Here is a 27,105-nt window from a genome sequence, read left to right on the forward strand (position 1 = left end):
CGTCCTCAAAGAATCCATCTGCCATCTTCGCTAGCACCAGGAGCCCCTCTTAAAAACTGAAGGCTCCTTCAGGGACGAGCATAGCCACTCCCTAATATATGTACCTTAGGTAGATGTTGGTGTATTGGTTTCTTGTACATAAAATGTATCTGCGGTGATGGTGACAGTTATGGGTTGAATTGCGTCCTCCTCCCCCCCAAATTCACATGTTGAAATCCCAATCCTCAGTACCTCAGAATGTGACCTTATTTGGAAGTCAGGTCAGGTTGTTGCAGACGTAATTAGCTAAGATGAGGTCAGACTGGAGTAGGGCATCCCAATCCAATATGACTAGTGTCTTTATAAAAAGGAGAAATTTGGACGGAGAGATGTGCACATAGGGAGACTGCCATGTAAAGACTGGAGGTTTGCTGTCACAAGCCAAGGAACTACCAGAAGTTAGGAGAGAGGCCTGGAACAGATCTTCTCTAGAACCTTCAGAGGAACCATGGCCTGTGACACCTTTATTTCAGACTCCTAGTCTCCAGGACAGTGAAACAACAAATTTCTGTTGTTCTAAGCCACCCAGTTTGTGGTACATTGCTATGGCAGCCCTAGGAAATGAATACTGTGATTTGTCAAGGTATTTTAACACATAATAAAGACTGCCAAGATGGTGTTTAAGATTGTGGCCATGGGTTTCTGTTCAAGGCATGTTTATTGTTTACTGGTTTAAAATGTTTTTGTTTATTTGTGTTTTTTTAATTTTGCATACAGGAGACACCCTGTGTTATCTTACTAATTACCTGAAGCCAATAAGGAAGTATTCCCTTTTAGTGGTCCTGATGGTAATCACTTCTTCAGGATGGCATTTAAACATCTTCTGTACAGATTGCATTTTTTCATGGTTACTGATGCCAACTTCTACACTGGAATTTCTGTTAGATATAGATATAAAGTATTAAAGAGATGCAAATACAAAATTAGGAAGAAATGGACTAATGTTTTTTTATTAAGTTTCATATTGAATAAAACTCTAGATCTGTTTGATCAATACTTTGAAAATTGTCCAATAGTTTTAGAAAATAAGTTTAGATCTGGTGTATCACCGATTGAAAATACTTTGTTCAGCCTAAAACTTAATTCAGAATTCCTATTTCAGTTGGAGTCTTTTTTTTTTTTTTTTTTTTGCGGTACACAGGCCTCTCCCTGTTGTGGCCTCTCCCGTTGCGGAGCACAGGCTCCGGACGCGCAGGCGCAGCGGCCATGGCTCACGGGCCCAGCCGCTCCGCGGCACGTGGGATCCTCCCGGACCGGGGCACGAACCCGCGTCCCCTGCATCGGCAGGCGGACTCTCACCCACTGCGCCACCAGGGAAGCCCTCAGTTGGACTCTTAGTTCCACAAATTAACGTTTCCTAATTTTTTTACTATTTTGCAGGCACCTCGTTAGTATTTGTTGTTATAAACATTTTCTTGATTGGATACGCACCGATCAATTTCAATAGAACCTCGGTGATGATGGTCTTTGTAATAGGAAAGACTAAAGCCCTTTCCCCCACTCTTTGACAGGATGAAAAGCCGCTTTTTCCAAGAGGTCTGAAAAATGAAAACATTTTGCATCTCAGTTAAATCTCAAAGGAAAAGAAAGGATTTAAAAAATGCTCGTGAGGCTGGTGGGAGGCCTGTTAAATCTTTGTGAATACTTACTGCGGAGAAGAAAAGCTGAGGAGGTGGTGACTTAATAAAGTAATCTTGTTTGCAGATTTCATTTTCATAATATAATGTAAATTGTTTGCCTAATAAAAGAAAGTGAACAGGACTCAGTCTGTTCCCTATAGATTTCTGAGAACTGCTTCAATTGGAGAACACTGTTTACCGCTGGAAATGTCTTCACATGATTCAGTTATGGAAAAAAACATCTATAATAGGCCAGGAGAACAAAAAACTCAGGACCAAGTGTGTGATTCTTATTAAACCCCTGTCGGGACCTTTGTTCAGATGACATTTAGAAGCTCTTTAATTCAGCTCACACCTGTCTGGTTCTCTGTCTCTGGAGGATGCCGTTGGCTCTCTAGATGTGAGCAAAGATTTGTCTCCCTTCCGTTGAAGCACCAGCCGCAGCAGCAAGATAATTCTGCCTTGACCTTTGACTTACCAAACAAAAGCAAAACCACCTGCTATTGAAAGTAAGGTGGCAAAGTGGTTAAATAGGACGTTTCAAAAATGTTAATTGCTTCTCTGTAAGGATTGACATGCATAGGCAGTTTTGATTTTTTTCTATATTTTTGAAAATGTCTGCAAGAAATACGTACTACTTTCCTTATCTAGAAAAAATTAATGTTGCTAAAATAAAATTTACTTTTAAAAAAAAGACCTTGGTTTTGCCTTTACATCCAGGCTATATTTCTAGTTCATCCATGGTTTGGTAAAAGACAGCCTTTACTAAAGAATTAGCACTTGTTTATTAAGTGAAAACAGAATCAAGATTAGGTACTACAGGGCTTCCCTGGTGGCGCAGTGGTTGAGAGTCCCCCTGCCGATGCAGGGGACATGGGTTCGAGCCCTGGTCTGGGAGGATCCCACATGCCGCGGAGCAACTGGGCCCGTGAGCCACAACTACTGAGCCTGCGCATCTGGAGCCCGTGCTCCGCAACAGGAGAAGCCGCGATAGTGAGAGGCCTGCGCACCGCGATGAAGAGTGGCCCCCGCTCCCCGCAGCTAGAGAAAGCTCTTGCACAGAAACGAAGACCCAACACAGCACAAATAAATAAATTAATTAATAAACTCCTACCCCCAACATCTTCTTTAAAAAAAAAAAAATAGGTACTACAGCTGATGGAGACATTATGCCCGTACCCGGTAATTCTCAGACAGCCGTCCTCACCTTCCCTCCCTCTCCTTCTGCGGCAGCTCTGCCTGCTCCCCCCGTTATCCCCACCAAGGAAGAAAAAAGGAAAGAGAAAAACAGAAGGGAACAAAAGCAAAAAGTTTTAGCTCCTTTATTTAATGGTTGTGTGGCTTTGGACAAATCCACAGATTTATGTACTGAAAAAATACTTACAGAACACCTTGGATCACTAAATTTCTCTCAGTTTCCTCATTTGTAAAATGGAGGTGAAAAATAAAGGAAAGCAAAGAGCATCATAGCCACTGCAGTCCCTGACCGACAATGCACCCTGAGAGGAATTCAGGATGAAAAACAGGATGCGGCACTCTGTGATCTAGAAAAACAGTCCCCATAGATAGTCAGAGGTATTTCAGGAAGAATTTTAATGAATCCAAATCCTTGCATCTTCCCGTACATAGATGAACACTAAAATCATTAACTTGAGGTATCTGTTCTTTGTGACTAAACAGCAATCTTTTACTGAGATGTATTCTTGACTGAATGTATTTTCTAGCCAAAAGTCATACATAAGCTGGTTTCTCCCTACCTCTTCAGAGCAGTTCCCTAGAGCTACTGAGAGGCTGTCTCCCCAGAAGGAGACAGAGCAGAGTAAGAGAACAGAGTGAGTAAGAAAGGAAGAGTGGTATAAGATGAGGCTGCAGGTGAATCCTGTAGACACTAGACCATGGTAGAGTTTGCATTTATTTTAAAAGCAATGGACAACACCATCCATGGATTAGCCTTGACCAAAAAACACTGAAACAATCTCATCAATCCTCTAGATCCAATTTGTAGGAAATACAGAAAACAGAGAAACATGCTAAACACCATACCAGGGATGTGATCGGCAAAATTCAGTCTCTAGGGGAACTTCTAGGACAAAATCTCAATATTTTCACCCTTGGATAGATCATTTTTGGCCCTGAACATCTCCACCTGGATTTCCCATAAACTTCTTTCTCTCATCCTTTTCTCTCAGGTGCCCTAGATCACTTGGTGGCACCAACATCTATCTAGCCTCCCCTCGTAGAACACTTAGAGTCCTCTTAAACTTTCACACTTCCATCACCCTTCTGTCCAGTCAGTCATCAAGTCATGTCCATTTTACTTCCCGGATCCACCCCTATCTCTCTGTTCTATCACCACTGCCTTCAAGACCTCCATACATTTCAATACATTAAATTCACATGAATTCAAGGCCTGCATACGTTTTTCACTATACTGCTTCGGTAACTGTCTAGATTGACTCTCTAATTCCATTCTTGGCATCTTCAAAACCATCCCCGACATAGCCCTGAGAGTAAATGCCAAATCTGGCCAATTTCGTACTTCGGGCAAAGATGAAATAAGAGGAACTGGATTTACTCTCCTGTCTGGAACACACAAAAAATACAAAATATATAAATTAGTTGTTTTCAGGGACACTGGTCATAGGCAATAAAAGTCATGGATCCCTAAGAGACAGGAAACAAACTTGGTGAGCCCTACAATTTCCTTGGCAGAGTTTCCAGTCCACAGCACAGAAAAGGGGAACTGAGGTGGGCCCAGGTGGACCCCTGAGCGGAGGAAACAGAGCTGAGAGTTCAGGGAGATCAAGGCAGCTACAGCTCATAGGACAGAGGGAAGAGCTACACAGAGGGAGAATCCCAGAGACAGTCACAGGGTCCCCCTCAAGTATTCAAGAATATTGATCAGTATACATGTGTGGGGAAACTACCCAAGGCCAGAGAACGAACCGTCAGAAAAAATTAGAGGGAAGAGTGCCCATTGCTCCACTGGGCCAGAAAAAGTGCCAGTTCCGTCCAGCCAAACTGGCCAAATGATCATTTATGGAGCCCTGGGTAGAGTACTCAGGAAGGTCTTGGCTCAGTAGTGAGGAATAATTAGCTCTGGGCTGAGGACTGCTCCAGACCTAACAAATCATAAGAGCAAGTCTTAAAAGGATCAAATTTTTTCCAAGGAAGTTAACTGCACCCCAGAAAAAAGCTCAAGACTTATAGAAATACAAAAATATCCAGCACCCAACAAGGTAAAATTTGCAAGGTCTGGCAACCAATCAAAAGTTACCTGGCATGCAAAGAGACAGGAAAGCATGACCCATAATGTGGATAATCATCAGTCCTTCAAAACTGGCCTAGAACTGACACAGATGTTAGAATTAACAAAGAAGTTCATTAAAACAGTTATTATCAACAGTATTTTATACATTCAAGAAGTTAGAGATATAGAAGATATAAGAAAGATCCAAAGTGAACTTCTAGAGATGAAAACCACAATGTCTCAGAAAAACAACAACACTGGATGGGATTAATGGGACTAAAACAAATGGAGAGTGAAAAAAGAACCCCAAACACAAAAGAGCACTGGTGCATTGTGGGACACTTTCAAGTTTCAGGTAACTGGATTCTCTGAAGTGGGGGAGGGAGACAGAAAAAGATATTTGACAAAATAATGCTGAAAATTTTACAAATTTAAAGAAAACTATCTCAGAAATCTCAGCAGGTCAGGAACCCCAAACACAAAATATAGGAAGAAAACTATAACAAGGAACATCATAGTCAAATTGCTCAAAATCAGTGATAAAGAAAAACCTTAAAAACTGTCAGAGGGAAAAAAGAGATAACGCATACAGAAGAAAAAATAAGGATGACATTAGATTTCTCATCAGAAACAATGCAAGCAAAACAACAACAACATCAAAAGCCAGTGGAACAACATATTTAAAGTACTGAAAGAAAAATCGTGTCATTTTAGAATTCTATAGGCAGCAAACATATCTTTCAAAAACGAAGGCAGTTTCAAGACATTTTCAGACATACAAAAGGTGAAAGAATTCAGCATCAGGAGGCCTGCATTAGAAGAAATGTTAAAGGAAATCCTTCAGGTGGAAAAAATGATGCCAGATGGAAATCTGAATTTATACAAATGAATGAAGAATGCTGAAGTGGTAACTGCAAGGATAAATATGTGAAATTTTTATCTTACTATTTAAGACATAAAAATTCAATTGACTATCTAAACCAAAAACTCTTTTTTTGCGGTACGCGGGCCTCTCACTGTTGTGGCCTCTCCCGTTGCGGAGCACAGGCTCCGGACGCGCAGGCGCAGCGGCCATGGCTCACGGGCCCAGCCGCTCCGCGGCACGTGGGATTTTCCCGGACCGGGGCACGAACCTGCGTCCCCTGCATCGGCAGGCGGATTCTCAACCACTGCGCCACCAGGGAAGCCCCCCAAAACTCTTGATACATGTAACAACATAGATGAATCTCAAAAGAATTATGTTGAGTGAAAGAAACCAGACAAGAGTTTATACAGTATGATTCCATTGATAGGAACTCTAGTAAATGCAAATGAACTTAGAGTGACAGAAAGCAGAACGACGGGATGGGACTGGGTGCCGGACGGAAGGATTATAAACAAACAGGCACAAGAAAACTTTGGGGAGTGATGCATGGGATTACTATCCCGCTGTGGTGATCGTTTCCCAGGCACATACACACAACCTTATCAAGTTGTTCGTTTTAAATATGTGCAGTTGATTGTATGTCAATTATACCACAATAAAGCTATTTTTCTAAAACTATGAGCAATCCAAAAAGCAAATCTGATGACACCACTTTCGTGCTTGAAATGCTTCAAGGGTTGCTGGTTATATGAGGTCAATACCCGGCACCATATAGCACCACTTTCCTGTATTCCCCCCGTCCTTCCTATTTAACAGCCACATTCTCCTTGAACACAACCTGCCTCGAACTCACTTCATTGCTTTTGGTCATGCCATCCCTTTCTGCTGAGATGTGCTCTCTTTTCCAATCTCTTTTAAGACCCTATACAGCCTTTAGGGTCCAGCTCAAATGCCTTCTCCATAAAACCTCTCTGGATTCCCACAATGACGCGTGTGCTTTTTTACCCTTCAGACTCGGCCGAATTTTGCACTTACCTATCATAGCCTGATCATTATGTGCCCATCCTAACTTCCCAATACAGCTACTGGAATGTGTTTATCTTAATATCCCAATGAAATTACAAACTCATTGAGAAAATGACTCTTCCTAATTAACCTGTACATCCTCTGCAATACGAAGCACAGTGACTTACTAATAATAGGAACTTTCAATTAATATTCAAAAATACTCATTTTGGAATTGAATCAGATAGTTTGATTTTTCTTTTTTTTTTGCGGTACGCGGGCCTCTCACTCTCGTGGCCTCTCCCGTTGCGGGGCACAGGCTCCGGACACGTAGGCTCAGTGGCCACGGCTCACAGGCCTAGCCTCTCCATGGCATGTGGGATCTTCCCGGACCGGGGCACGGACCCATGTCCCCCATATCGGCAGGCGGACTCTCAACCACTGCACCACCAGGGAAGCCCAAACAGTTTGATTTTTAAGTTAGTTCATCCTAAACTTCTGACCAGTCATCTACAGTGAGGAACATCTGGATAATATCCCTTGACCTCTCCTCATAATAAGCCCTGATAACAATTTCGCCAGTTTCTCCAAGTGAGAATTTCATATAAAATTAAGGAAATATTCTCCAGTCTTTTCTGGGCTATAGTCTGCTGTTAGTACCATCTCCAAGCAACAAATGGAACATTTGGTCCATGAAAATCAGAAAATGCCAAATTTCTAGATAAGTGAGCTCTTACAAAATAATCAGCTGAATCTAATAGCTTCCGCTACATTCTCCACACCAAGAATAATTGTTGCCGAAGTGCCACCCATTATCCTTACTAAAACCATCTTCTGTATCCTGGTTAGTTTGACGGGAATTGATCATTGTTTTCAACAGAGTTTTTTCCTTCTGAGAATATGCCCCTTGGGTACCTGAACTCTTCTGAGGTTTGGGTTCCATTATGGCTGTCTGTTCTCACCTGTCAAAAAGAAGGGTTAAGCGTTAGTCCCCAAACAACAGTATATGCTTCACTGCTTAGCCACTCAATCACCAAGCGTCAGGATGGTGCCCCCAAACGTTGGTCAGATGGCTTATCGGCTCCCCTCTCGCCATTCTGCCCTTGAGGCTGATAGTAGCCATGGTAATGAGGACCCACCCAAGCATCCTGTGTTCACCAAGTGCCCGTTCTGCGGAGGTGTTGCTAGGATGACCAAAGGAGCATCTTCCCTGGACTTTCTCTGCTCCTGCTTCATAAGTGGCTCTGACAAGAGAGCCCCTGGGGATAGCAACACCACCAAGGAACAGAGACAAGAACAGGGCAGAGGGCAGCATGCTATGGACCAACTGCAGCTGAGAAAGCATTTCTGGTCAAAAAGAAGCCCAAGATAAGCCCTCCTCCGTGGCCGGGGCTCATTTTCTCCAGAGGGAAACCCTTAGAGCAAGGACCAGGGCATACCCCTCTTCGTAAACTGCCTCCACTGCCTCTGTGCCCCATTCCCAAGGCTGCCCAGCACTGGGGGCTGAGGCTGGCATGGTCAAACTGACTCTAGAGGTCAAGTCCTTTCCTGCACAGATCTGCTGGCAATCCCATGACCGACACGGGGCCTTGCGAGGAGTGGAATCCCATAGGGTAAGAGACCACGGGGCAGGTGAGATCTTTGAAACAGGAATGTATTGGTGACCAAGCTTTACCTTGAATCAGACTCTCAAAATAGGAGGAAACACTGACCAGGGCAGTGCTAGGGCAGTCCCAGGGCAGTCCCAGGAAATGGGAAGAGGCAAAGGGCTCTTTACCATCCAACTGGCATGATGTTATTCCTCCTCTCCTGAGGTCTCCCTTTCTCCAGCATAAACCCACTCATTCCTCCTAGGGCATAAATGACTCATGGCAATTCCTGAAATATATATGTATATTGTATATAGTATACAATATATATATACTTACTATAGTGTATGTGTGTGTGTGTGTGTGTATACATGTGCATATAGTATACTATATGCATGTATACATATACTATTTGTGTACATATATATAGTGAACAGAGATGAAAGTCTTAAGGTTAAGACCGCAAGATCTCAAAGCATACTTTTGGTGATTTGTGAAAGGTACATGAGAACCCTCTGAAGACAAGTGGGGTTTTCCTGGACCTAGAACTCACACATTCCCTAACTAAAAAATGGTTTTCTCTGTTGAGGTATCTCTGTATAATAATGATAGTGATTATTTGAACAAATAACAAACAGATAACAAGTGAAGTAACAAACAGGTCCTTGGGGGGGTATCTTAAGGCATATGTTGAATCTCTGGTGCCCTCAGCCCTCCCCTGGTGTAAAGAGCATGCTTAGCTCTGTGCAATGGGCTGTAATACTTGGTGAAGGCACCAGGCCATTGAGACCAAAGCCTTCTGTTCCCTGGAAAAGCATTTCTGTACAAGGAAAAGGAATAGAACCTACCTAAAAATTTGCCAACCATGGACATTAAAAAAAAATGTACCCCTGAGGTTTTGCCTCAGATCCCTGAGGTTCTTTCCAGTTGTAGGGATTTCATTGCCTAAGCAGAACTGGGGGCCAGTGGTTCTCAGCCCATCGCCTTTCCCCTCATCCCTGCATGTGGGACTTGACCACCTTTCCCACAGGGCATTTAGCCTAGTGAGCGATGGAGTTCAAAGGTGAGATTGTAGGACTGTGCAGGAGAGACTAGCTGAGGGGAACTTTTTTTTTTTGGAATTCTTGAATTTTATTTTATTTATTTTCTTATACATTAGGTCCTTATTAGTCATCCATTTTATACACATCAGTGGATACATGTCAGTCCCAATCGCCCAATTCATCCCACCACCACCCCCGCCGCTTTGAGGGGAACATATTTTTGTTGTTGTTGTTCTGCGGTACGCGGGCCTCTCACTGTTGTGGCCTCTCCCGTTGCGGAGCACAGGCTCCGGACGCGCAGGCTCAGCGGCCACGGCTCACGGGCCCAGCCGCTCCGCGGCATGTGGGATCCTCCCGGACCGGGGCACGAACCCGTGTCCCCTGCATCGGCAGGCAGACTCTCAACCACCGCGCCACCAGGGAAGCCCAAGGGGAACATATTTTAAAGCAGTGTTTTTACTGCAAGCTCTCTTTGTTTAAAAGCCCTAAATCATTCCTTTTCTTGATAGAATAATTATTTGCTAAGCCTTTACAGTTTGGGCTTCCCTGGTGGGGCCTGTGCTCCGCAACGGAAGAGGCCACAGCAGTGAGAGGCCCGCGTACCGCAAAAAAAAAAAAAAAAAAAAAAGCCTTTACAGTTTGTAAAATGTGTTTGCTCACGTGACTGCGTTGGTGTCGCAGAACTGTCCTGGGAGACGGCTCATTTTACGCACGGAAAACTGGAAAACTGCGTTTGCGAGAGGACGAGCGAGGTGACTTGTGCAGAGCACCACGCCGCTCCACGCTCCCACCCACCTCCATGCTCCCTGCACACCGTGGACGGCAAGGAGAGCTCTGGAGGACGTTTCTGGCCTTCCAATGTCTGTGAAGGGCCCCAAAGTCTCGTGTAGGGACCACTCTTCCTGCTTTTTTTAAAATGGTGATATTTTTTTACCCACCGTAAAATGAGACGGCAGTTTTAGAGTATTAACTCTGGAATCCAGATTCACCTCCATCAGTTATGACATGTGATCTCGGGTACATTATAGCACCTCCCTACACCTGTGTTCCTTCATCTATAAAATGGAAGTGATAACATCACCACCCTCATAGGATTGCTGTCAGCATCACTTGAAATAATTTGGCAAAGAGCATTCTATAGGTGCTCGACAAGTGTTACTTGTTGGGTCATGTCCAGTTCGGATAGTCTATGATTCTATGATTGTTTCGTAATGACTAGCATGTATTGAGTACTTAATACATTCCAAGCACTTCTAAACAAAATCTGTATAACAGATTTCATATATATATATGTATACAATGGATTTCATATATATGTATACATATTCTGGATTTCACATAGATCATATTACATATGATCTATATCGATTTCAAATTATTTTTATGAAATTCAGTATATGTATACATATATATGAAATCTATATTCATACATATGAAATCTATTATATAAGTTTTGCTTATATAATGTAAGCAAAGTTTTAATATTGTATATTACATATATGAAATCTAGTGAGATTCAACATAGTAATGAGATATAACAATACTATAATGTTTACATTATTCTTACAGTGATACAGTATCCATTTTACAGATGAGAAACTTACCAGAAAGATTAAGTAATTTGCCTTTGATCACATAACTAAAAAGAAGCAGAGCCAGCGTCCTAACTTGAGAGCTGGTGTCTGAACTAGTTTGCTCTTCCTTTCACTTGAGAAAAAAGAATTAAATCTGTTCAGAGTTTGGCTTTCATTTCTTGTCATTGGCCCCAAACAAAACAGCCTTTCAGATTTAACTCTTTGATCTTGTTCAGGAGACACAGCATCCAGTCTCATTGCGTAACCCGTTCACTGTAATGAAATCTGATGAGTGTGATACCAAGAGGTCCTATTTCCCTCTGTGCAGCCCAAGAAGGTTATGAAGAGAGAGCCCATAACAGTGATTTTGTTCAGTGAAGCTTCCAGATCAGCACAGTCTTTAGAACCCCGACCAGTCACGTCAAGCAGTACTTACTGGAAGCCAGGTGTTCACTGGTTCGGTTCTCAGCGAAGTGTCCTGTCCTTGTGTCTCCTGAACTCACCCCGGCTCACTCTGAGCTCTGAGCATTAAGTACAAGCTTCTTCTGAAATGTGAGTCAATGGGAAATTCCCAAATTTCTATCTTCGGGAAGATTTTACTCTTGCTCCAAGCTGAAGGAAGCTGGTGACCCAAGGGAAGTCCTGGGCTTTCATTCTTCTTGTGGTTTGGCACAGAACTGCCCTAGGCATTCCAGGTGTCTAATAACAAAACAAAAGCCAACAAATAAAAAATTCCTGCCAGACTCTGGACCATGAACACAATGACTCTTACCGAAAACAGTGCCAGCCCAGTCTTGACCTCCCGCAAAGCCATTGAAACAATTCTTTTGCTTCCCAACCATCCGTATCCTCCCAATGTCCTCTTGGGGGAAGTTAGGAGGGTTTCTTTGTGCCAGATGAGGAAATAAAACCTGACTTCTCTCACACATTTGCATATGCCAAGGGTCTCTGGAAGATCTGCTTATTTATCCATGAGGGAGTGGTCAACAGGGTAGCACTGGGCAAGCTCTACCCGGACATCCTGCACAGCCACCAACAACTCTTAGAAATAAGCAGGCTACCACGAACGGTCATTCTCAGTGATCTCTAACCACCAAAGGGCCTTGGGTATATTTTCATTTATATTAAATTGTTCTTTGGAGAAAGAGGAAGTGGCAAATGAATTGAACTTCTTATACCACCTTTAGCAGTGAAAGCACATAATTTTAATCTTTGTTATCACTGGTGTAACTGGACTTGAATCAGCTCTGCCAGGTATTCACTGAGTGGTTTTAGGTAGTTATTTAAATTTTTTGAGTCTGCTTCCTCATCTGAAAAATGGGGTGGAACACTCACCTCACAGGATCTGTTTAAAGATTAAGAAAGATTTCACCATAAAAAGCCTACAGTAGAGTGCTTGATCTTTTAGTAAGCATTCAACAAAGGTTATTTCTCTGCTTTTCCCTTTGGCACCCTATGGAAGGTACAAGTATTATTGGTTCCTTTATTCAGCAAACTTAGATAGACTGCAGATATGCAGAAATGATTATTTTCTTGTTCACTTCCTGCACAGGATGGGTTTTGCTTGATTTAGGAGAAATAATTTCTTAGAATGTATTTCTTTGGATGTTTCTTTAAGGCCAGCTTTGGACTACTCTGGAAATAGTTTTTAGTATCTTTACATTTGGTCTTTAAGCAGATATTAAAAGTTATTGCTCTATGGAGGTCGTGAAAAGCTTGTGCTGATCTCCACTTACTCAGAACTATAAAGCTACAGACAGCCCAATGTAATAATCCAGGGACCCAACCAAAAAGGAGAAGAGAGAAAATTTCTTTAAGACTGTATTCCTTTGGAAAGGCTATCGATAAACCAGTTAGACAGACAGAGGGACTTCCCATCCAACCATCCATCCATCCATCCATCCATGCATCCAACCAGCCATCTACCCACCCAGTCCACCTTGTTCTAGGCTTTTTTCATCATATGTTCCTAATTGTATTACAAAGCTCCTTGAAGAAGAAGCTTAATATATCTTACAAGTGCTTATGAGAGTTATTTGTACTGTAGATGCCACCTAGAAAATAAAATATGGGCAAGCAGACACCAAATACGAAGCTTGTAAAAAGTAAACATACCTATGAAATGCAAGTATAGTTTCCTTTATCATCTCCAGTGACCTGTAAACAAGGTATCAGTGAAATGCCTATTGCAAAAGAGCAATCATCTCTTTATTGAAATATCAAGTAAGTTATTTCATGATTTTGCCAATTGTGCTTCTGTATCATGCAACAGCTCTTTAGCTCTGCTGCCTCTTAAGCAAAACACAGCTGAACGGTTTCTATTACATGACCTAACATTTGTTGGGAACTTTTCTTTTACATATACTCTCTCAGTTAATCGCAACAATTTTGCAGGATAGGTGTTGTGATTCCTTAATTTCAAAAAGAGGCAACTGAAATTTAGAGAGAAAAAAGAACTTGCTCAAAGTCATACAGCTAGTATGTGACCACCAGAAATAAAAAAAAAATCTGTCTTGACTATAAGCTTACATGTGCCCTTTCGTACCCTCTAGTGTGTTAAATCCTGGGCTGGGATCAGTTGGTCTGGGCTCTTGGCCTGCTCTGCCACCAACTGTGTGACACTGTATAGGTTGCCAGCTTTCTGGGCCTCATGACCCCACTGCTGTCACTTTGTCAAGGAGCTCTAAGTACCCATTCAGTTCTGATTATAATGATGCCCTTGAGGCAATGCCAACGACATTGTTGGCCAAAAGGAAATGAGATTTCCTGGGCTGGCTTGGACCAATCATGATACTTTTCCTTAGCATCTGAACAAGATAGAGGTACAGTTATCAGGAGGATGGAGAACATCTGTGGCCAACATGGTCACCTGGTCCCTGCCTCCCTCTCCAAGATCACCTCTGAGAGCTCTCACTTGTACTGCCTGCCCTCTAGGCATCTTGACGTGTGCATGTACTGTTCCCTCTCTCTGATTCATTCTTCTCCCATCTCTTCACCTGGTTAACTTCTACTCATCCTTCAGATCTCACTCAACTCTCACTTCCCAGTGATTCCCTCTCTCCCCGAGACAAGGTCAGATTCTCCCATGATACATTATCGTGGTGCTGTGTTAACTTCAGAACACATTTTCCCACTTATAATTTTATATTCATTTGTCTGATTATTTGATTAATGTCTGTCTCTTCCTCCACAAGACTGCAAAATCCATGAGGATTATGAGTATTTTGTCTGCTTCTGATGACCATCGCATCCCAAGTAGCTAGCTTAAATGCCTCTCCCATTCTTTCTTTATTGTGTGCCTACTATATGCAAGGTGTTATATTATGGGTCAAAACGTAAATGAAAGGGTGAATGTCTTTTGAGAGCTCATAACGTGGCCAGGGAGATCAGACACAACGAACTCTAATACTCCAGTGATACCTCTACTTCACTTCCATACCCCACTCCCATGGTCACACTTTGGACCTTGTAATTACCCACCCCTGTCTGGCCTTTGGTCACTTTGATGCTGGTATCCTACCTTCTGACTGCAACTTCCCATCCTGCTACCTTTTCTATTTCCTCATTTCAACCAAACCTCTTCTTCAGCCTTTTCAAGCCCTCGGGATTCTTGATGCTTCCTCATACTTTCACATGTCTGTTGTGATCAGTGACCTTTTCTAGCTGAAGCTGCCATTCCTCAACCCCCTGTTGAAGGAAAGGAGCCAGCCTGGTCTTTGGATCAGGGCGAGCATGTGACCCTAGAGCTGGCCCTCCACTGGTTGGCTGTTGGTCCACAGAGTAGCCTGACACAGAGTTTTGCTCAAAAGAGACAATGGCAGTTAGTGAGGCCTTGTTGAAATTCTCTTTCCTTTACTTCCAAGTTACTTTTTCAGCTGGTTCTCTTCTGCATTGATTGATCTTTTGCCTCTTTTGCTCGCTCCTCTACCTGCATGCAGCCCTTACATTGCAGAAGCCCCAGAGTTCCTTCCATAGATATTTACCCACTCTACAAGTATATCTTGATGCTGGAAGTGTTGACAGTCCATTGAGGTTGGTGACCATAAATCTGGCAAGATTCCTATCTGCTTGATGTGTGATTTTCTCTAGTAGCATCCAGCTGTTCAGGAGCAGACATGGGGAAGCCAGATGGTGAGGTTCATTCCAGGTTAGCATTTGTGCTGGGGAGATGCCAGCACAAAGGACAAAAGAGCCAGGGAGTTTAGGATAATTGCAAAAGGGTGCCCAAACAGGTGAACCATGGGATCAGAGGGGCATAAGGAGGGAAGAGATGATAGGAGGGACTCCTGGAGAGGAAGTACCGGTGAGATTAAAGATAGATGAAATAAGCTGGCTGGAAGGGTAGAAAGTGGTGCTTGGAGAGAGCATGACTGATTGATGATCTTAAAAGTAGAACAGTTGCAGGGAGCAGGTGGCTGAGCTACAGTGTGCAAGAAGGTCATTGGCAATGAGAAGGTCAAGGAACTTAGGAGCTAAGATGTTTGGTCATCCACATGGCTGTCTAGTTGATGGAACAAAATCCTTCTGAAGTTCTCTGAAGTTTTTTTGAAATGAAAAACAGAATAAAGTTAATCATCTCTGCCCACCTCCCCTAACATATACATACAACAGTGTCTATTTTAATAGTTGAATTCATTTGTAAAAGCAAAAGTAGACATAGATGTCAAAGGAGGACCCTTGGATACATAGACGATTGAAGTCAGAACCCTCTTCATTTCAAAAGAACACTTGGGTCCAGTTTCTGGGGATGAGGGAATGTGTATAGGTGGTAGAAGATGGCCCAAAGGTTGTAGGCTGGGAAGAGAGCCAGAAGACCACCGCTGGGCCCAAAGGAGGGATGACGGCGGCTGCTTCTTTTTCTTTCCCTTCCTTTCCCCTTATTGCCCTGAATCCTTAGTTTGCCCACCTGGTTGGCACTGGGGCAATGAGAACAGAGTTGGTAGAGAAGGAATGGCAGTGCAGTTTACAATAGTGAAGAGGGAGGGACAAGCAGAGTAGAAAAGAGACCCCCAAAGTGGGGACCCCATGCGACAGCCACTTTCCCAAAGTGTATCACGTGTATAGGATGTGGCACAATTACTGACACCCTGTGTTTCTTAGATCCCTCCATTGTTCCGCAGTGGGGCTTCCCTGCTGCTCTGGATTTCACAGCTGCCCGCTTCACTTGTACTTCAACTTCTATGGTAATTGAAGTAACCATCTTTCATTTATGGACCTGGAGAAGAAAGAGCACGCGCCACACGGATTTTTGTATGAATCGCGAATTTGAGGAATCAGGCAAAGCCCATAAAATCGGCAACTAGCATTACTTCATCCTTCTCCCTTTTGTCCTGGGGGAAGTGTAAACATTTTAAACGCTTTTATCCCTTTCACGTCCTATTTAAGTTGAAGGCAGTTAGTAAGAAAGAATATTTTATTTCAGCATTTGTTGGTACCAATTGTATAACAATCCTTACTAGGAATAAAAAAAGAACTAAGACCTTGCTCTTAGTGACCGTATAAGTTAATATGGGAGATAAGCAACATACGAAAACAAGCAGTGTGTCAGTCAGGGTCCCAGCAGGGAACAGGACACTCAAAGTATTTATAGAAGAGAGTTACTGAAGGGGCTATTTACAGAGGCATAGCCAGATTAGGAGAGCCAAAAGGGATGGGGAAGCACCCAGGGTCTAGCAAGAGTGGGAAGCCTTTACCACATCCGAGCCTGCTGGGATAAGAGGAGGGAGCAGTGTTACCAGATTCTGATGAGGGAGAAACACCACATTACAGGAGCAGTGGCTAGAGGAGGAGCACAGCCACTGTCAAAAGCGTGGTCCTGCATGAAGAGAACAGGGATAGGTAGGGGTGGGGTGGGATGGAGAGAAGCCAGCAAAGGAGATTAAAAGGGAGCAGTCAGAGGAGTAAGTGAAAATCCAGGAACGTCTGGTGTCTGGAAGTGGCAGCAAGTGTTTCTGGAGGGGGAAGGGGTCAGCCACACCAAATGCTGTCAGGAGGAGGAGTGAGATGAAGACTGAGAACTGGCCACAGGCTTGGGCAACATGGAGGTCATCGTGGTCTTGGCAAGAGCTATTTGGGGAGAGTGGTGTAGAGTGGAAAGTTTGACTGGGTCTTTGTTCTTTTTTTTTATTCCTAGCAGTGACCATTATGCCATAGGTACAAATAAATGCCGAAAGAGAATATTCTTTCCTATCAACTGCCTTCTACTTAAATAGGAAGTGAAAGGGATAAAAGCATTTAAAATGTTTACACTTCCCCCAGGACAAAAGGGAGAAGGATGAAATGATGCTAGTTGCCGATTTTACGGGCTTTGCCTGATTCCTCAAATTCGCGATTCATACACAATCCGTGTGGCGCGTGCTCTTTCTTTTCCAGGTCCGTAAATGAAAGATGGTTACTTCAATTACCATAGAAGTTGAGGTACAAGTAAAGTGGGCAGCTGTGAAATCCAGAGCAGCAGGGAAGCCCCACTGTGGAACAATGGAGGGATCTAAGAAACACAGGGCGTCAGTAATTGTGCCACATCCTATACACGTGTTACACTTTGGGAAAGTGGCTATTGCATGTGGTTCCCACTTTGGGGGTGTCTGCTTTCTCCTTTGCTTGTCCCTCTCTCTTCTCTATTATGAGAGGGTTCATTTGGTGGGGTGCAGAGCAGGACAGAGAATAATAGAGAATAGAGAAGAGTAGCTCTGGAGGGACAAGTGGAGATGGTCCAGAAGGAGTCCAGTGAGGAATATGCAGAATGGTAGATGCAGATCAAGAGTCACGGTAATCCAGAGGAAGGAGCCGTTCTTCCAGAGAGGGAAGAGGAGGAGACCAAGGGAGGCTTCACGGAGGAGGTGGCACCTCAGCTGGGTCTTAAAGCCTCCCTACCCTCCCACTTCCCAGTGATCCCTGGGACCCACGTGGCTCTGGGACCGTGGACACACTCTGGACTCCAGTGTCGGCCTCAGCCACTGGTCCAGGAGCGGAGGGAATTTCAGGACTTGTGACTGGGATGCCGGGTCAAAGGCTAGTTCTCTTACTCTGGGCAGCACAGCGTATGGATGGCATTTTGCTTCCGTGCGGGGAAGCCAACCTAATAATAAAGATGATGCAAGGAAAGAACGGAGCTGAAAGAATCACAGAGATACAATGCCGCTGTCTTGATGGCTTGGTAAACTTTGGATTAAACTCTGCTTGAATTCCATCCTTCCTCTGGACTTTGCTGTTAGGAGAAACAGAAATTCTCTTGACTGTTGAAATCAGTTTGCATTAAATTGTTTGTTTTGTGCAAACGGAAATCATTTTGATTGAGGGAAGTATGATTTGAACATGAGGAATTGGCCCAGGGATAGAGATGGGAGAGAGAGTTTACAGGAGAAAAAGGATTAAAAGGGAAGGGTAAAAAAAGAAGATGAGTCAGCACAGCATAGTATTTTCAAGCATCGAGTCAGACTTACAGAGTTCCCAGAGCTCCTTATTGTGCTCTGTGATCTTGGAGAAATCGCTTAACCTCTCTGTGCCTCAGTTTCCTTGTCTTTAAATGAGAATGATAATAGTACCAACTTGCTGGGGTTGTTACAAGGATGAAATGAGCACCTATTTGTAAAGTGCTTGGCCCATAGTAAGCACTTTATAAGGGTTTATCAAATAAATCAAGGACGTTGTGTCTGTAATTCAACTTATAAATGAGTTTGTGTAGGAGCCATACCTCTAATGGGAGGGGCTGGGCTCCTCTCTGAGTTTAAAGACTCTTCAAAGTGCTTTATAGTGGCATTGGGGGTGTGATGTCATTCTTTCCATGTTTCACTTGAGTAAACAGAGGCTACACGAGGCTCAGAAATCATCTAAGAGTCACCTAGTAATAAACATCATGACAGAGTTGAAACCCACCAGGCCTAGAATCAAGATACCAAGTTTATGCTTCTGGTCTGCTTCAGCTCACTGGAAGACCTTGGGTTTGTCCCCTTTTTCCCCCTGGGAAGGGGGGACCAGATGACCTCCTGGTGCCTAACAGGCCTAGTAGTCTATGGGTCTCATAATAGTACCAGCTTAATTGATTGTGCAGTTTGCCAGTTACATGGCACTTATACAGTGTCTCCTGGTTGCACAAAAACCTTGTGAGGGAAGCAGGGCAGATACTATATTCCCTGTTTTACAACCAAGAAGGGAAGCCAGCTGATAAAAATGTTTGATATCTGGTAAGTTACCACTGAGGGTAACTGGAGCTGGATCCCACTAGGAAACTCTGGAAGCTATTCTACAACACTCACCTTAGTTATTCCACCCAGGGGTGAGGGACCTGGGGTATTTATAGACCAACTCCTGTCTATCATCAGGGGGACATGAATTTCTGGCACTGCTGACCTGTCATATATGTAGCAAAGTGGGCTCAGGAGGCCAGAGGGAACCAGAGGGACATGTGGGTGTTGACACTTGGGAGTAGACCAACGTAGCTGCCACCGGCATCTGCTACAGTCCGCCTTGGATAAGATGCTCTTGTCACTTTTACCTGCAACTATGTCTGTGAAATACAGTTTTGTAGTTGGGCACATTGCTATTTTCAACTCAGTCAGGGTTTTGAGGACAAGGAGACGTGGCAGGTTAATAACGGTCCCCAAAGACGTCCACGTCCTAACCCTGGAACCTGTGAATATGTTACCTCACATGGCAAAATGGTCATTGCAGATGAGAGTAAGTTAAGGATCTTGAAATGGGAAGATTATCTTGGCTTATTTGTGTGGGTCTGCTAGCATCACAAGAGTCCCTATGAGAAGGAGGCAGGAGGTCAGAGGAGAGAGAAGATGCTACACTGCTGGCTTTGAAGGGGCCAGGGGCCAAGGAATGTAAAGCCTCTAGAAGTTGAAAAAAGCAAGGAAAGATTGATAGATTTTCCCCTGAAGCCTCCAGATGGAACAGAGCCCTGCTGATACCTTGATTTTATATTTCTGAACTTCATAACTCCGAGAGAATAAATTAGTGTTGTTTTAAGCCATGAAATTTGTAGTAATTTGTTAGAACAGCAATTGGAAATTAATGCAGAGCAAATGGCTGGGTTAACATCAGGGTCTACCATAGATGTTCAGTAGGTAGCTCCAACCACTTGTGCAAAACAGAAACCTTGATTTTCACCATCCTCACCCGTCCCACCAAACCTCTTCCAGGTCTCAGGAAACTGCACCATTTCATCTACCTGTTAGGCTATAAACTGGAATCATCCTTAATTTCCAGCATTTTCACATATCCCTACCCCAAATCTGTCAGCCAATCCTGCTGTCTCTGCCTTCAAGACAAAGCCCACATCTGACCACTTCCCATGACATCCACTACCATGTCAACCTGCATCTCTCACCCAGGCCACTACTGCAACTCCTGAGCTCCCTGCTTCTACTTTCTCTCTTTAGTCCATTCTCCAGAGTATCTTTGACAATAAATAGTTCATGAAATCTTACCACTTCCCCGCTCAAATCGCTCCAATGGCTTCCCGTTCATTGTATCAGAATGAAATCCAATGTGCTCGCCATGGTTGAGAGCCCTACACGATCTGGCCCTGCCTGCCTTTCACCCTTATTTCCCAGCATCCTGCTCTACAGCATGGGCTTTCTTGATGTTTTGCAAATAGGCCCAGGTGGCAGCTGCCTCAGGGCCTTTGCACTCACTGCTTGCTCTGCCTAGAAACCCCTTTCTTTGCATGTCTACGTGGACCACTCCATCACTCTGCTCAAGTTTCTGCTCAGATGTGGCTCTGAGGAGGCCTTTCCCAGTCATTCTACCTAACTTAACCTTCCTCTCACCCACCTCACCATTCCTGAGCTTCTTATCCTGCTTTATTTCTTCATAATACTTCTCACTACATGAAATCATATTAACTATCTGTCTTCTCCACTAAAATATAAATTCTATGAGAGAAAAGACTGGTTTTTTACCTGTTCTTTCCCCAATGCTAAGAACAGTGCTTAGCACAGATCTCAATATATATCTGTTTACTGAGAAAAAATACATATAAAAGGTTGTTTCCTTTTTGGTGTCTATCATGATCAGTCAAAGACAAGTGGTGGCTTCTTATGTAGGCGCGGTTTACCCAGAACACAAATTAGTGCATTTTCACATATCCACCCACCCACACCTTCTAGATCTTTATGCCTGAAAGAGAAATTCGTCTTCAGCTCCCACAAGTCCTAAGTTGGAAGAGAAACTGTGAACCAACTGTGACTTCACTGAAAGTACAAATCCTCCAACAGAGCTCTCTTCAACCACAAGCGGGTCCTCTTGCCCTCTGAAATGAGAGGGACCACTGTTCACATCGGCTATAGGACTGTTAGGCGCTGGTTAATTTATCATAGAAAATTCTTAGTTGGTATTCTTATCTAACCCCTGCTTCTAGCACACACCCAAATCTCCTGGTTTTTAAATTAGCCATACTCATTTGCTGTTGGTACTTATATTATTTTTAAAAGTTTAGCAGGGCTTCCCTGGTGGTGCAGTGGTTGAGAGTCCACCTGCCGATTCAGAGAACACGGGTTCGTCCCCCGGTCCGGGAGGATCCCACGTGCCGCGGAGCGGCTGGGCCCGTGAGCCATGGCCGCTGAGCCTGCGCGTCCAGAGCCTGTGCTCCGCAGCGGGAGAGGCCACAGCAGTGAGAGGCCCACGTACCGCAAAAAAAAAAGAGTTTAGCAGACGGAATATATCTATCTTTACAATTCCCTCCTCTCTTGTTTTTCTTATTATTTTTCCTCCTCTCCTTCTTACACTCAGTCTCACTGAAGAATGTATCTATCCCGTAGGACCCTCCTCAGGCTCCAAGTTTCTAAACTGTTCGACTTACCCCTTCCCGGGGTGCATTCCACCACTAGTTTAAAGCTTGGCTGCAAACTGGAATCACATGGAGAGGTTTAACAACACTGATTCCTGGTCCCACCCTCAGAGATCCTGACTTAGTTGGTCTGGGATACTGCCTGGGCACTGGGCTGGAAAAGATCTCCAGGTGATTCTAGGGTATAGCCACAGTTGAGAACCATCACATCTAGTCAATCTCCTTAGGGTCCTTATTTATTTTTTTAGAATTTTTTTTTTAAAAAAATTATTTTATCATTTATTTTTGGCTTTATTGGGTCTTCGTTGCTGCGCGAGGGCTTTCTCTAGTTGCGGTGAGCGGGGGCTACTCTTTGTTGCGGTGCGTGAGCTTCTCTTGTTGCGGAGCACGGGCTCTAGGCGTGCAGGGTTCAGTGGTTGTGGCTCGCGGGCTCAGGAGTTGTGGCACATGGACTTAGTTGCTCCGTGGCATGTGGGATCTTCCTGGACCAGGGCTCGAACCCGGGTCCCCTACATTGGCAGGCGGATTCTTGACTACTGCACCACCAGCGAAGTCCCCTTTAGGGTCTTTAGAATTGCCCCTTCTGAATAAACTCCATAGACTCTCTGGAATTTTCCATTTATCTCTTTAAATTCACAAAGACCTGGCTTTTGCTTGATGACTCATAACAACACCCACCAAAGGAAATGTCTCCTTATTTGATCTTATAGTTCTTTGGAGTTTGCAAAGCCCTTTCCACATATTTTTCTTTAAATTCTCCCAACATCTCTGTGAGGTGGGCATTCAGGGCCAAGATGAGGTGATGGAAGCTGGAACAACGGTCTGCAGAGTTAGGGCTGGGGCAGCCAGATTGAGCAAAACAAGCAAACAGACAAACACACACACACACTAAACAATAACCCCATAAAGACAGGATACCCAGTTAAATTGGAATTCCAGATAAGCAACAAATAATTTTTCAGTATAAGTATATTCCATATATATATATGGAATATTTGGGACACACACTAAAAAAATTTGTTGCTCTACCTGAAATTCCAGTGTAACTGGGCACCTTGTATTTTATGGGACATCTCTGCACTCAGCGCCCATTCCTCTTCCGAAGCTCAGGCTGGTGGCTATGCCATTCTCTGGCCTTCCTATAATTCTCTTGCCTTCCTTTCCTGCTCCCGTTCTTCCTCTCCTCTGCATGGGTAGACATAATCCTCAGAAAGCCTCTTCTGTAGATTAGAATCCACTTGCACTTCCTATTTTTTCCCTCCTTCCTAATCTCCTTCCTGTGTCCTAAATTATTAATAAGGTCAGGCTGGTTTAAAAAACACAGTCAGGGCTTCCCTGGTGGTGCAGTGGTTGAGAATCTGCCTGCTAATGCAGGGGACACGGGTTCGAGCCCTGGTCTGGGAGGATCCCACATGCCGCGGAGCAACTGGGCCCATGAGCCACAACTACTGAGCCTGCGCGTCCAGAGCCTGTGCTCCACAAGAGAGGCTGCGATAGTGAGAGGCCCGTGCACCGTGATGAAGAGTGGCCCCCACTTGCCACAAGTAGAGAAAGCCCTCGCACAGAAACCAAGACCCAACACAGCAAAAATAAATAAATAAATAAACTCCTACCCCCAACATCTTCTTAAAAAAAAAAAGAAAAAACATAGTCAAACATTGATTGAGTACTTTCTGTGTGCCAGGCATTGTGCTAAGCACTTTGTACTCATTATTTCATTTATTTCTCACAGGACACTTAGAGGTAGATACAATTTCCTAGGTACCTACATATGGCTATTTCCATTTTAAGATGGAGCAACTGAGGTTTCGAGAGCTTGAGAGATTCCTCAAGGTTATCTACGTTGGAAGTGCCAAAGCTGGGATGGGAAGGGGGCTCTTCCTCCAGAGCCTTTGTTCTCAACTAGCATACTAGGAAAATGAGATGGTACAAAGAGCCTTGTGGCTTTGCTATTCAACTTTTCCAGCTTGTTCAACTTAGCTTTCTGAAGCTCCTGGGCTTTGGAACAACCATTGGATAAACCTCTTCCATGCCATGTGGGAGGCCTAGGAGATGAAAAGTGTTGACAGCGTAGCAATCCATAAGATGCATACATATTTTTGGAAATCTTATTTTTAACCCTGAAAAAAAGAAGTGTCATCCACAAGTCTCTTGAAGGAAGACTTCAGCATCCATTGCCAGCAAAGTAAACACTTAGTCAACCCAGGGACAACGTTCTTTAAACACGTTTGCTGAGGCTAAGGGGCAAATAGTTTATGCTGATTCCGGGTAACAGACCACAAATACAGTGTGTCAGAGAGGTTTTTTTTCAAGTGTTCCATATCTTTTTTGGTATAAGCTGCCCCTATGCTTTAGCAGTCTGTAAATATTTGTGCAATTAATGTATGCTGGCAAACGTCTCAAGAGAAAAGCAGGCTTCATAATGCCAAGAAAAATTGTAATTAGCAACACAAAAGAAAAATAATCTGTCTCTTTCATCTCAGTGCTTAAAAACTGTCAGCACTTAATACAGCTGGAAACTTCAGAAAAGATAATTTGCAAACGCTGATTTTCCTAAGCTTTTAAGAGTTGGTCCTGTACATATCCTAGTATAAAAAACATACACTTGAGAATTAATTTTTCCCTTCCTTACTTAACATTAAACCAGTTAATATTAATTAGGAAAGGTGTGGTAGAGAAAAGTTCCTTTAAGCCTGGGAGACCTCACTTTGAGGCAGAAAGAGTGGAGGGTCCAGTGGAGCATCTTCCATTCTTGCCTTTTCCATGTTTCATGTTAAAATCATTGTCTTCACATCATCATCTTCTTCATCATCCTTTGATACTTACCTTTTATTGAGTGTTTTGTGCCAGGCATTGTGCTAAGCACTTTACATACATATCTTATTTAATTTCACAACATTACTATCCTCATGGGTTGATGGGGAAACAGAAAGATTGTCTAAGGTTATATGGGTATTAAACAGTCAAATGTCAGAGCTGGGATTAGAACTTGATCAGACTGTTAATTAAACAAGGAGGCCATCAGACTCAAGGCAGCGCTAGCGTTGCTGCACCGACATAAGCACATCAAAATCTAAGCCTATAAACGTCTCAAGTTTAGGAAAGCGAAAGCTAAGTACAACCAATCACAGCCAACTAGGGTTTAGGCTATAGCCAACCAATAATTTCCTTTCTGCTTCCACTTTTTCCCTGTAAAAGATTTTCCCCAGCTCCCTTTGAGGGAGCACTTCTAACCACTTCCCCTTTGGAGCAAATAAATTCCTAAAGTTTTAATATGCCTCAGTTTATCTTTTAATGGGACTCGGAGCCAAGTTTCTAAATACTGATGGTTAAAAGCACCTCTGCTAACCCTGGATCCTATGAAAAAAGTTTGACGCTGTGAGGATTGAGGTATGCCTTAAACAACTTAAGCTGGAACCACCAATTTAGACCAAACCTATCAGACTGTTTCTACCTCCCTCTTTTTCCCCAATCCTTCCTGAACCTCATGCCATCTACCTGGGTCAGACCATCAAAGCTCAAGAAATGCCTGCCCTTGTATTTCTGCAGTTATATCAACCCCAAGTGCCTTCCAAATTTAAATCCTTTGACATCGTTTGGCTTTAAATGCTTAAAACAAACTTATCAGAAAACTGTAGTGCCATAAATATTTATATAAACCAAAGCTCTCACCAAAGCCAACTCATCATCTTTGGCTTTTGGGTTTTCAGATGTTGATCATGTACTTTTAGAAAGCTATTCAGGCATGAACCTGCAAGCTAATGCAGTTTCCACGTCCACGCCAGTACTGCGGTGGTGGCTGGGGTCTTCCACATGTGTTCTTGGTGTATCTGTGTTAATGATTTATGAATCAGAAAGAATTATTTGCCATCTGATCCAAAACAAAGTCCTGAAATCTATCGGAAGGGTGATCTATGGCCCGAGGGCACACTGGCAGGGACAGGAAATAATTCTCTCTGTTGGGAGGACTGGTGGGAAGAGACAGGCTCTGTGGTTTCAATGCACAACAGCATTGAAACCACAGAAACATGCGCAGAATGGCTCCCTTAATCCCATTCTGTCTAGGAAGATACCTTAAAGCCTGCAATTCATAGTCTCAAGCACTTTGAGAACATAAAAACAATCCTATTATATCACTCAGCAGAAGGTTCATTTAAAATGGAGAAGGGCATAGAAAGTATACCATGGAAATTAAGGGCCTGGTGGAGTTTTACAAGAAGATTTTTGCTGAAGGTTAAGACGTACTTGAAACATGTCTTCCGTGAAAACTCCAAAATAGATATGTTTTTTCATGAATTCTTTTTAGGTATATACTATATTATCAGCTTCAGTTTCAGTGGAGAGGAGAGGCAAAAATGTGTAAACAAGTGGTCCTTGCCCTCAAAACTGAGCTTCTCAAACTGTCCTGTGCATGTGGATCCCCTGGGGATCTGATTAAAATGCAGATTCTTGTTGAGTGGGGGGGGGCGGCTGGGATTCTGCATTTCTGACAAGCTCCCAGGGGGTGTGGATGTTGCCCTGCACACACTCAGTATTGATATTTACAAGGCAAAAACATTTACAAGGCGAAACAGTGTAAAAGAACCTCTTGATCTTGCATTATCTTTGAAGAACTCTGAAGGATCACATCCCTTTGGAAATTCATGGTACCTGGGGCTACTGCTATTTGCGTCCCTGCCTAAGGACACAGATGCATTGCTGTGGCTTTAAATTGGTGACCACCGCAGCTTCTCACCTGGCCAGACGTCTGCTGGAAAAGGCCTGACAGATGGAAAGCCAGACGGAAAGGTGTGCTCCTAGGAAGTCAAAAGGCAATCCTTGGTGGCCAGAGTATCTGGACAAAAGATTTCAGGAGACGCACTGCAAGGCTGGACAAAAGAAAGGATGTGTCAACCGGTGTCTATGTCCTTTCAGCGGACATTATCTTTTCTCTCACAGAGAAACCTTGATTTTCTTGAGGTTTCCAACCATGTTGAATACGCTGCATCCCAGCACTTTGAGAACTATTTTGGGCAATTTATAAACATAATAGGCTTATGATGGTTTATGGAAATTTGCTCAGAGGAAAAAGCTCAAGGCAGAGCCTAAAGCTGGCACTTAAAATAGGCTAGTGGCACCATGAGAAAAAGCAAACAAAGAGAAACCCAGACTTGAGACCATCATGCCAAGTGAGGCATCTTCCTCACAGACAGCAGCACTCTGCCTGGGACTTCTGCAAGGGGGAAGCTTGGATTTTAAATAACAATAACCAGGAACGTGTATTCACCAGGACTGAGTTCTCCTTTAGTGTAATTTGTCGTCAGAATTTCAGATTATAAAAAGATTG

The 27,105-nt window shown here is 43.5% G+C and overlaps 1 protein-coding gene and 1 long non-coding RNA gene across 10 annotated transcripts in view; one reads left to right on the top strand and one right to left on the bottom strand.

The window, feature by feature from the left end:
* The window catches only part of LOC136793505 (uncharacterized), a 35,443-nt gene extending 33,643 nt beyond the window's left edge, over nucleotides 1-1,800 (top strand). For all 3 annotated transcript variants that reach the window (XR_010838829.1, XR_010838828.1, XR_010838830.1), the window contains exon 5: nucleotides 1,551-1,800. This is a non-coding gene — a long non-coding RNA (uncharacterized lncRNA). The remainder of the gene's footprint in view (nucleotides 1-1,550) is intronic.
* Nucleotides 1-26,635, bottom strand: part of PLEKHS1 (pleckstrin homology domain containing S1) — a 41,670-nt gene extending 15,035 nt beyond the window's left edge. For 4 of the 7 annotated variants that reach the window (XM_067024655.1, XM_067024652.1, XM_067024651.1 and 1 more), the window contains exons 1-6: nucleotides 26,515-26,635; nucleotides 11,421-11,683; nucleotides 7,694-7,740; nucleotides 1,689-1,777; nucleotides 1,471-1,577; nucleotides 786-917 (exon numbers count right to left, since the gene is read on the bottom strand). In XM_067024655.1, coding sequence (XP_066880756.1) covers nucleotides 786-917; nucleotides 1,471-1,577; nucleotides 1,689-1,777; nucleotides 7,694-7,721 — 356 coding nt within the window. In that variant the 5' untranslated portion in view covers nucleotides 7,722-7,740; nucleotides 11,421-11,683; nucleotides 26,515-26,635. Of the gene's footprint in view, nucleotides 1-785; nucleotides 918-1,470; nucleotides 1,578-1,688; nucleotides 1,778-7,693; nucleotides 7,741-11,420; nucleotides 11,684-13,099; nucleotides 13,142-26,514 lie in introns of those variants that run through there. The other 3 variants (XM_067024650.1, XM_067024654.1, XM_067024653.1) reach the window with 3 other exon arrangements.
* Between the last annotated feature and the right edge of the window lie 470 nt (nucleotides 26,636-27,105).

Source organism: Kogia breviceps, chromosome 2 (assembly GCF_026419965.1).
Source record: "Kogia breviceps isolate mKogBre1 chromosome 2, mKogBre1 haplotype 1, whole genome shotgun sequence".
In the NCBI taxonomy this organism is placed as follows: Eukaryota; Metazoa; Chordata; class Mammalia; order Artiodactyla; family Physeteridae; genus Kogia; species Kogia breviceps.